Source organism: Rutilus rutilus (assembly GCF_951802725.1).
Source record: "Rutilus rutilus genome assembly, chromosome: 13".
Taxonomy (NCBI): domain Eukaryota; kingdom Metazoa; phylum Chordata; class Actinopteri; order Cypriniformes; family Leuciscidae; genus Rutilus; species Rutilus rutilus.
Window position 1 is genome coordinate 22792029 of NC_140218.1, and position 10826 is coordinate 22802854.

At 37.5% G+C, this 10826-nt stretch overlaps 1 protein-coding gene across 1 annotated transcript; it reads left to right on the top strand.

Moving 5' to 3' along the window:
- Positions 1–7966: 7966 nt before the first annotated feature.
- On the top strand, positions 7967–9061 carry LOC311302982 (olfactory receptor 2AG2; the record flags this gene model as incomplete). The annotated part of the gene is made up of 1 exon (XM_084429185.1): positions 7967–9061. One exon carries the CDS (start codon positions 7967–7969, stop codon positions 9059–9061), a length of 1095 nt encoding a protein of 364 aa, XP_084285311.1.
- Between the last annotated feature and the right edge of the window lie 1765 nt (positions 9062–10826).

Consider the following 10826-nt stretch of genomic DNA (forward strand, 5'->3'; position numbering starts at 1 on the left):
CTTCATAACCGCAAGCTCTACTTAGATGTAAATATTAACGATGGCGTCAATTTCAAACCATTTCGAACTTGACAATGTTAATGAACAAGAGGATCGTCCAGAACGGATTTCTAGCATGGACTTTGCAAGCATGGATTTCACAGGATGTTTCAGAGTGAAATTTTTTTGTGTGTAATTTTCTTGATAGATCACAACCATCACCACCATTTCATCATATTTGTCGGAAAACGATGGTAATACAAACAGTAATCGATTGCAAAACCATGGCTAATTATTATTTTTTGAACAGCCTTACAAAAGCTAAAGTAAACACTACATCAATACTGTATCGTTAGTTAGAAGGCTAGCGGAGACAAAGCTTTGCCCTTCGTTTACATCATATCTATCATAGCAACTACATAAAACGTATAAATGGAACTGTTACAAATACAAATAATAAGACATATAAGTTGTGATAAAAAACAGATTGTCCCAACAAAATGGGAATGGCTAAGTCTTTCAGGAGAAGCTTTTGTGCGTATAGCCTGCATTGTACTTTCCTCTGGAAGCTGTTCTCCGTAAAATGTGCAGCATACAGACAAATGTTGAGGTCATAATGTTCAAGAATACAAAACATAACCAACACCAACTAATAACCTTTTCTTTTTGTTCATCTGACCGTTATAACTCAGTTACAACAGCCAAACAAAATGTAAAGTTAATAGTGTAAGGGTCAAGAGCCCAACTAAAGCAAACACCGATCACCATAATGGTGGCGTAAAAAAACTGATTTTCTCCTTTGGTGATTCTGCTCAATCATCACACAATGAATCACTTAATTAGTTCATTAACTTTAACACTATTGAGTGTTAATTTAACACTCATATTTAAACACTTTAACACTCTTGAGCGTGGAGCCAAATAAACTCCCAGGAGAGTTAATTTAACACTGGAGTTTTTGCTGTGTGTAAAAGAAAATATCTCATTTTACATTGAACTTTGAGCGTCATAGCAGATGTTGTTTATGCTCAAACAGCAACATTACACAAGCTAAATTTAAATCATGATCAAGGACCCCTTTCATTTAGGTATAATTAAGAAAAGGGTATGTCTCATTGAGCTCATCCAGCAACAATGCCTCCGACAAAAAAGGTGATGAATGGCCACTTTTTTTATAATCGCATTTGTAAGGAAGGCTGTCCATTATTTCACGGCCATGCGGTTTTCTTCTTATTATCTATTATTAACTAAATTTGACTAATTGAGGGTCAGGCATCAGACACACGTGTTCTTCTGTGACATCAGAAAGAACAAGCTGATTTAGAGGCAGATGTGGTCAATGCAGTTGCCAAAGTTGTAAAAGAAATCAAACAAATAAACTTATATTATTTAAATAAAAAAAATAAAAATAAAAACCTGTTCACAAATCTGTTTATCTGGTCGCATTTAACAAATAGATAGACTGTCAGGGTTCTGTCACTTCGGTCTGTTTATTCTTGGTTTGGTGACAGGGCTCTGACACTCTTCTTGTCTTGTCTTGTCATGGTGAGAGTGTGCGGTTCCAAGCTAGCTTGGGCCTGCCCTCCTCTGGCCACGTGAATTACTCTGTGCGCAGAGCATGGTGTTCGGATCCTGGCACTTCGGTCTAGTTTGGTTTAGGTTCTGTGTCGGGGTTCGGACTTTCATAATGTGTTTGTCTTCTGTTGTGAGCCCATGGGATGAGCATTCGCTCATTCTCTGTGCACTCTGTCTAGTTGTTCACTCAGGCCGTATACTCTTCTGTCCACTTCTGTCCGTTTACATCAGATGCATGCTTATGTGTTCTCATTAGCTGTGTGTTTGTGTCTTGTTTTGTTTGAGCACATGTTCGCTGGCCATGTGCTCTTGTTTTTGTTTTGTTTAGTTTGAGCACGACTTGTCATGTCTGTTTGGGTGTGCCATGTGCTCGCATGTCTATTGTGTAACCCCACCCTTCTTGTTATCTGATTATTGGTTAATTTGTCCCACCTGTCCTTCATCATTACCTGCTTTGTTTGCTCCCTATTTATTCTCCTTGTGTTTGCAGTCCTGTGCCAGTCTGTCGTCAAAAGTTCCAGTCATCTGTAGCCTTGTCCAGTCCAGTCCAGTCCAGTCCAGTCCAGTCATGTTTCCCCCCATAGGGTTTGTTTTGTTTTATTTTGTGATTAATAAAGCCCATCTCTCTGCATCACTGAGTCCTCACCTCATCCCTTCACCAAACTCTGACAGAAAGACAGACAGACATTCCCACATTCATCTGTTTTGTTCACATAAAGGCAGAAATTTCACAAACAAAAACAATTAAAACAACATCTTTGTTGATCCTAGAACAACTTTCCAATCAACCAATCAGATTTGAGGGACAAGTTTACAGTTTATGTCAAGTTTAGGCTTGGAACCAGGGTGAGGTGCTTCAACATCAGTGTTATTCAGCTATCATTTCCCTCTGATTTTAGGGAAAAGTTATGGTTAGGTTTAGGGGTAGTGTAACGATGAGGTTGAAACATAAGAGGAAGCAGGATCCACGTGCAGTTGTCTTTTTTTAAATAAACTCAAAACTTGACAAACTCAGACTCTGGAACAAGACACAGGGTTTAAATGATGGGCAAACAAGCTTAACAAGATAACAAGGGCCAATCAGAAACACCTGGGAAGACTAATAAACAAGAAAAACTACAAAGGACTGCAAAACATCATGGCACAGGACAGGAAATGACAAAAGGCCACACAGGACAAGGGGAATACAAGACAGGAATTATGACAGGTAAGGACTAAATTTTGGGACAGGAATGTTATTCCAGGATCAACAAAATATGTTGATCCAGGAACATGTCTTACTTGGCAAAATCACGGTGACCATACCTGCACATATAGGTCATCTCTGGGAGCTAAGTTAAAAAGCATGTATTCTCTGTGAGTGCCTTATGTCACCACAAGCTCTCCAAGACACTTAAGCTGAGGTAAATGACAGCAGCAACTGTCAACCTCTCATTCCTGTCTCTCTGCCTAATACTCCTCCTTTTTTCTTCGCTCTATTCTTGGACATTCTTAATGACAGCAGCTGAATCTTCGAGAACAACTAGAAGTGTAGCAAGCTAAATAAGGAGAGAGCATACACCCTCGCTCTTGTCCTCTCCTCAAAACTATCCAGAGTGGTCACTGATTCTACAACTGCACAACTGAATGCTAATACAAGCCAGTCAATAATAGGCCTATATGATTATGTTTGATCAACATCCTTCGAACCAGAATTATTGTGTGTGTGTGTGTGTGTGCCAACTTAACTATATTTTGGGGACAAATTTGCACCCAGAAGTGACCAAACCCTGACAAAATCTCCAAAACCCTCCCTTTAGGGACGTCCTCATTTGAAAATCTGGTATACAAATAAAGTAATTAAAGGTTTTTTAAAAATGTAGAAAGTTTTGTGTGAAGGTTAGGTTTAGGGATAGGGTTAGTGTAGGGGCATGAAATATACAGTGTACAGTATAAAAACCATTACGTCTATGGAATGTCCCCATTTAGCTAAGTAAACGTGTGTGTGTGTGTGTGTGTGTGTGTACATGCAGACAAAAGAAGTTCTAATGGAGTTTGGGAGGGGCATGTTCATCTACTCCTGTCAATCACAACTCAAAGGAATATAAACAATCCCTTACCTCATGCTGTAACAACTCTTTCTGCATCTTTCCACAACCACATGTTCAGAATATGCATGTGATCAACGCTTGCAATGACAACTGTATTTACAGAGCTATTTATTCCGTTAGGCTGTTCACATATAGAGGCATTATTTTTTTTATTTTACTTTATCTTAATTGTGTTTTATTTTAATAGTCTACCTTTGATGTTGAATGGACATTGTGCTTAAATAAAGTCAAGTGTACTGGCATTTTAACCCTTTCATGCATGAATTATGCATTCAGCTTTTTACTTTTTTTAGATTTTCAGATGTCCACTTGAGTGGACAGTATGCGTTTGTTTTTAACTGAAGATACTATATTAAACATAATACAGTAATAGCACAGTCATACTGTGTGTATTTAACAACCCAATTAATAAAACTATATAACATTTATTTAAAAAAATATATAATACAGCTTCAAATAGGCCTATTGCAAACGCAATTGAGTTTGTCCCCGTTCGACCAGCAGACAGAAACTAATTTCATACAAGTTGAATATCACGTCTTTGATATCAGTACATGAGGACATGATTCCATCAATTATCAGTGGAACTGATAACTCAGTGGAAACCCAACTCAGACTATGATAATACGTTTTACCATTATTAGCTGATAATTTTTGATTAAGCTCAAAATTGACAAATTTAGCTCTCCTCTCTGAGAAAACCTCAGACTGTGGAAAAACTAGCGATCAGGTGTTTTCAAATCTAATCTGAAATGAGCAGTGTTGGTAAATGTATTTGTTTTAGGCATAGTAAAATGTCATATGATAGTGTTTTATAGTTTTTTCCCCATCTTGTTCTGCAGTTGAAAATCATGAATCTGCATTCCCATTTATAAGCTATGCACAAGCTGGATGTTTAAAAGTTTTTTGTGATCAATTTTTTTTTTTTTTTTTTTAGAAAGACAATATATATATATATATATATATATATATATATATATATATATATATATATATATATATATATATATATATATATATATATACTTTGCTTACACCTCACAAAATTTAAATTGTTGATCGCGTGCAAAGCCCGGCGCAACAACCTGGCAGAATGTACACTGAGGTTACTGGATAACGGACGTCCCTGCTGAGAGTGGATCGCGAGTTTTTCTGAGGTAAGTACTTTTTACTGAACAAATTGCTTTTATAAGTTACTTTTACAAAGTAAACCATTACCAATATCAGTTATATAGCTAAATGTTTGAAGAAAGTAAATAATAAACAGGGCTCTCAAGTTTTGAAGACCGGCAAGAGCGCGAGGGAGAGAGGGCAAGACAGCGCTCGTGTTGTTTGAAGACGTGAGAGTGCGCGCGCGCGGCCAGGGCTCTCTCTCGTGCTTATGTATCAGCCAGCGCACATAAGGTAGGCTACACACACACTGAAGTAATTTGCAAATGTTTTTTAGAGAAATGAGAACAGGTCGCACCTGCACTCGCACAAATACTCCCAAATGCTACCATTTATTTTTAGGTCGCACAGATTAAATTTCAGGAGCATATATGCGACCAAAATGGTCGCAATTTCAAGCCTTGATACTGCTGTGACATCATGGTAAAAATTCATTTTAACCACTGATTCTTCACATGCTCGTCCTTGGGCAGTGAAAAAAACTTTACCTTACGGACTTTACCTTCACATTGTAGAGCACAGTGTCTTCTCAACATGATGCTGTCCAGTACCATAGACAGTAGTCCAGTACCCACAGGAATCAGCTGCAGTGTTCGAGGCCAATGAGGGGTTATGTTTCGTCTTGACGTCACAACGAAAAACGATTCATTTCATTGACTCAGAGTCGACTCTTACTTTTGAAAGATAATAACTTTATATGCGGTGCACTTTGCAGGATGTTTTCATTCACTTAGAGCTATGTTACACACTACATGAAAGGTAATTTTCAAAAATCCATAATAGGGGCACTTTAATTTTCCTTGCTTTTATTTTGTGATTATTTTAATTCCTTACTGCGTAAAGCACTTTTAATTGCCAAAGTGTATGAAATGTGCTATATAAATAAAACTGCCTTGCCTAATGTTGCCTCACAATAAATAAATAAAATGGATGTAATTGATTGTGACAGTGAATAAAGAATATGCTGATGTACATGGACACAAGGCACTTTTTTGGGAATTTATTAAATTCAATAGCATTCATGTAAAATATAAATAATAAAATAGTGTAAAATAAATTACAGTAAAATTACTGTTTTATACTGTAAAAATAAGTAACAGTAAGGGCATCATACTGTAAAATGAAATTGCATTAAGGGAATCATAGGCTACTGTAAAATTAAATTGCAGTAAGGGCTTCATACGGTAAAACACATTTACAGGTAAGGTACTGTAAAGGAGAACTTACAGTCACTTACTGGCAATAGTGCTGCCAGTAAATTACTGCAAAAATACAATAAAATGTCTAACAGTGTACAAAAACATTTGTAATTATTTAATTTTTTTAATCGGTTTAAATACATGATTTAAGGATTCAATTATAAAGATGCCACTTGTTTCATTACTAGATGAATCAGCGTTTTTGAACAAATCTTTTGAATGAATGGTTCAATGACAAGTAAAAAAAATTTTTTAACAGTCACTTGTCTCCACCTACTGGTGTAACAATGTAATGATACAATCTTTATTTGAAGCATCAAGTTACTTTCAAAAGGTGATTTGCTCTTATTTTGTTCACTTCTGTTTGAGATGAGAGAACTGGTTGTCCCCCTAGATTGCAAGGCTGTAGTTTGGGTTTGAACATTGGGGGGTTAAAGTGTGAACTGTTTAAATTAGGTTACCAGAAAATGCTCCCTCATGAGGTTTATTTATTTGTTTTTTGCTTTATTTTTGCAAAATCAATGCAACCCACACATGCAAAGTTGGTTGATAACAATAACCTGTTTACAAAGTGCCATAGTCAAATTATCATTGCTTAAAATTTTCTAAATGTGCTTAATTATTATTTTTTAATGTTAGTTTACTGTCATTAATTAGATGATCTTTTATTTTCCCAAGGCATATCTTTCATATTAGCAGAACACATTTTATACATGAGGAAAACCAATTAGTCAATAGCCTAATTCAAGAAGGTCCATACTTTAAAGCTCTTGATTCTTGTAGTTGTTTAATAGGCTATAGCATTTGTTACAATAAGGATATTATTACAGGTAGACCATTGATGGCTCACATTTGAACTTTTTCTTTATTTTTTTTAAAGTCTAGAATAGAAGTGCCGGTACTGCGATACCGGTGCGATACCGGCCCACTTCAAGCACTGATCGCGTGGGTGTTTGGAACCAGATCGCGATATTTCAAGGATTAATTATGCAATTTAATTGCGCTATGTTTTTATACTGAACTCGTATCGCTTTTGTAGTCTATTGAGAGAATAACATAGGCTATAGAAATCCCTTAATTTCCCTATTATTATTATTATTATTATTATTATTATTATTTTACAATATGAACTGGAACGCCTTCGGAATTCACTTCCTGAACTCCGTCACCCCGCGTTACTCCGATATGATATCAGCCAGATAGCGACTTGGAAATAATAAGTGTTTTTGTTTGGTTGGCAATGGCAATGCAGTCTGTATTTTTCTCTTCGCAAGACACTTATTACTTTTGAGTAGGCCTAATGAATTCATCAAGCTTGCACCATTGCAAGGAGAAAAAAACCCAGCACTCTTGAAAAAACACGAAGTGTAGGCTAAATTGTTATTGACTGTCATGAGCATTGACTAATGTGTCACCTTGCTTAGCGCTCACGGAAATAGAGGTTGAATAAAGATGTGATTATATTTGGTGTTTAAAAAAAAAAAACTTAAGGTGTGTGTGTGCAAACGGTACATTCGAAAATGCATCAGTGGTTTATGCAACAGTTGTGGGATATATATTGATATGTCTGAAGCTATTTTACCCATACAAACACCCACAGACCGAATAACATTAAAACATTTAAATACTTAGACCTAGGCCTATTTATTTTATTTTACTAGGTCAGAAAGGAATTATCCATGATTATTACAATCCATTCTAATAGGCTCCTCATGGTTAAAAAATGAGTTTGAACGGTTAACTTACAGTGCAGTCAAGGCACTCTTTCTACTGGTTATTTTTACGAGAGATATGTCTCTTTGAATTAACTTAAGCTCCACCTTTATTTAAGTCACTCGCCTGCCCACATAGGCTATGTTCTGTAAAATCACATGTAGACGCAACAAACGCGATCTTCAGCCACAGAGTTGTCAAAATCCCGAAGCTGCCATAAATGCTCTCGTCCTCGTCCCGATGCGTTTCACGCGTGCTTTACCATTTATCATATTATGGACTGCAGACTGCGCGTGTCCGGCTCCAAACCAGGATGCGCGCAACATCACTTTAGACACCCTCCAGCTGTTGGACCATGGACGCTGCCTCTTCAGATTCATCCTGCCTTCAGATACAGCTGTGAAGGTACTGGTGTGCGTCTTTGTGGTGATGACCATTATCTCACTTGGTATCAATGGGTGCACTCTGTTTAGTCTCGGCAGTTCAGAAGACTTATCCTGGGAGCCACGCTTTGCCTTGCTGAAAAACCTCATAGTGAGTGATGTTCTACTCATTGTCACCCAAGGTCCAACAGTGATATACTGCCTGTTGCAGAAGACCACGCTGTCGTACGGAGCTTGGTGTGTCACTCAGTTCTTTCTTAACACCATTTGTGTTTTCTGCACTATGCTTACTATAACCTGCATGGCTCTGGAGCGCTACCTGTACGTGTGCCTGGCCATCCACTACATCAGTATACTAACCACCAAGCGCCTTTACCTCATAGTCGGGCTCACGTGGCTTATTTCAGTGTGTTTATCGGCAATTATCACAGCTTTGCTCAGTTTAGGGCACAATAACTCACTGCTGGGCAAACCCATTACAGGACTCCTTTGTGAGCCGGACACATTGGAGTCCCATCTGGGCTTTCCACGGGCTGTTGCGGTGTTTCGCAAAGTGGTTGGGCTAGTGGTAACGCTGCTTTGCATCTTTTCCTACTCGTTCTCATACCTGCGCATGTATCAGGAGGCGCGCAACGCCGTTCAGCCTTTCCAGCAGGTCAATGTGAGGGCGCGCAAAACCGTAATGTTTTACTGCTCGATGCTGCTGCTTCAGCTGCTCCCCATCTTGCTGAAGATAGCCTCGGATGTTCTGTGGGAACTCGAAGGCAACATGGCCATGATCCAGTCGCTGGATCATCCTGGAGACTGGACGTCAGCTGGGACTCTCCACATCATGCTGCTGGTGATGCTTCAGGTGCCTCCTTGCATTAATCCACTCGTTTACGGTCTGCGCAACAGGGAGGTGAGGGAAGTTCTGCCCAGGCTGCTGTGGTGGAGGAGGGAGAACCGCTGAGTGAGCCCGTGATTAAAGCCATGCAGGTCGTTTCATCTTTTCCTGCGAGATGTTTCAGGGAATTTTCAGTCTACATTCAGTGGCAGGCAACATTCTGAAGGAAGATGGATAGATGGGATGTGTATGTATTGTTGTGAATGTTTATTGTGAGATTATAATAACGCACAATGCAAAACTTTAATGCAAAATGCTTTGAATGCAAAACAGTAAATTTGACTCAGATTTAACGAGCCTTTTGTTCAACATAAAACATGCCTAGTTTCTAGGTAAATAACAATTTGTTAAAATTAGTTAATGCATTAGGTATCAGGAACAAACAATTAACAAAAATTCATAATACTTTTTTTTTTTACTTATAAAAATGTGTTAGATAATCAGCATTAACGAATGAAAATTCTGTAAAATTGAGGCTCATTGTAAAGTAGGCCTATCACCTTATATATTTAAATACGATATATCATTGATTGCTTACTATTATGAGAAAGGAATTAAACTAGCTTCTCAAAGTCTGAATTTTACAGATGGTTTTACAATTTTTAAATTACAAATCTACAACAGCTTTGAGCAGATGGTATATAACCATGACAAGGTACAACATATTCTTAAAGTTAAATATAATCATGATCACACTCTTAAAATAGGATCTGAAGGGATACAGTGTTAACAGCCTTAATGCAGAAGAATGCATATACTGGTCCTCGAGGGCCACTTTCCTGCAGAGTTAGCTCCAACCCTAATCAAACACACCTGAACCAGCTAATTAAGCTCTTCAGGTTTACTAGAGAGCTAAAGGCAGGTGAGTTTGATCATAAATGAATACAATATGCAGTATATGCAATATATGACATTTTATGTATTTATATGAATGTATGTGTATTTATATGTATGGATGTATTTATTTATATAAATTTGTGTATGTATATGTATTATTTAGTTTATATTTATTGTGACAAAAATGTGAATTTAAGTCAAGTTCAATGTTGCCATCTATGAAAAAAGCTTAACGATGTATTATGAATACATTGTTGATCCTTTCAACTTTAAATCTGAGTAGAAATAAAAAGATATGATATTATCATTTGGTGCAAAGTAATAAAAGTATGTGATGCAACTTCATAATCTTATTAAAATACATCAGAAATCTACAGTTCTAGTTCCTGTGCTTAATAAACTGTTGGAAATGGTGTCCAAATCCTAATGACTGTACAAATAGCATAGACACATCAACAACCAAAAGCCCTGCTGCTTCTTTTGTGATCTGGATTTTAAGATAAAATGGATAATTGTCCATATATTATCCATTTTAATATTAGTATGAATACAGGGGCAGTTGTGGCCTAAGAGAGTCGGGTTCGAGTCTTAGCACCGGCAGGAATTGTATGGGGGGAGTGAATGAGATTCTTTACAACTGAGGTGCCCTTGAGCAAGGCACCTTCACCCAATCGCTCTCTGGGCGCCGCAGCAAAATGGCTGCCCACTGCTACGTGTGTGCGTTTGTTCAATACTCACTGCTGTGTGTGTGCACTTGGATGGGTTAATTCTGAGTATGGGACACCATACTTGACTATGTCACATCCCTTTCCTTTCCTTTTATTCCTTTTTATATAGTGAGTGTTTAAAAGCAACCTTCCTACTTTTCAGACTATTACCTTATATTCTAGGCCATGTGTAACTAAAGTGGTCCTTAGACAAATTGTTTCCAATGTGAACTGCATGAAGAATATATTCAACTTTGATCTGTACCTGTCCCAATAACATTTGTTCT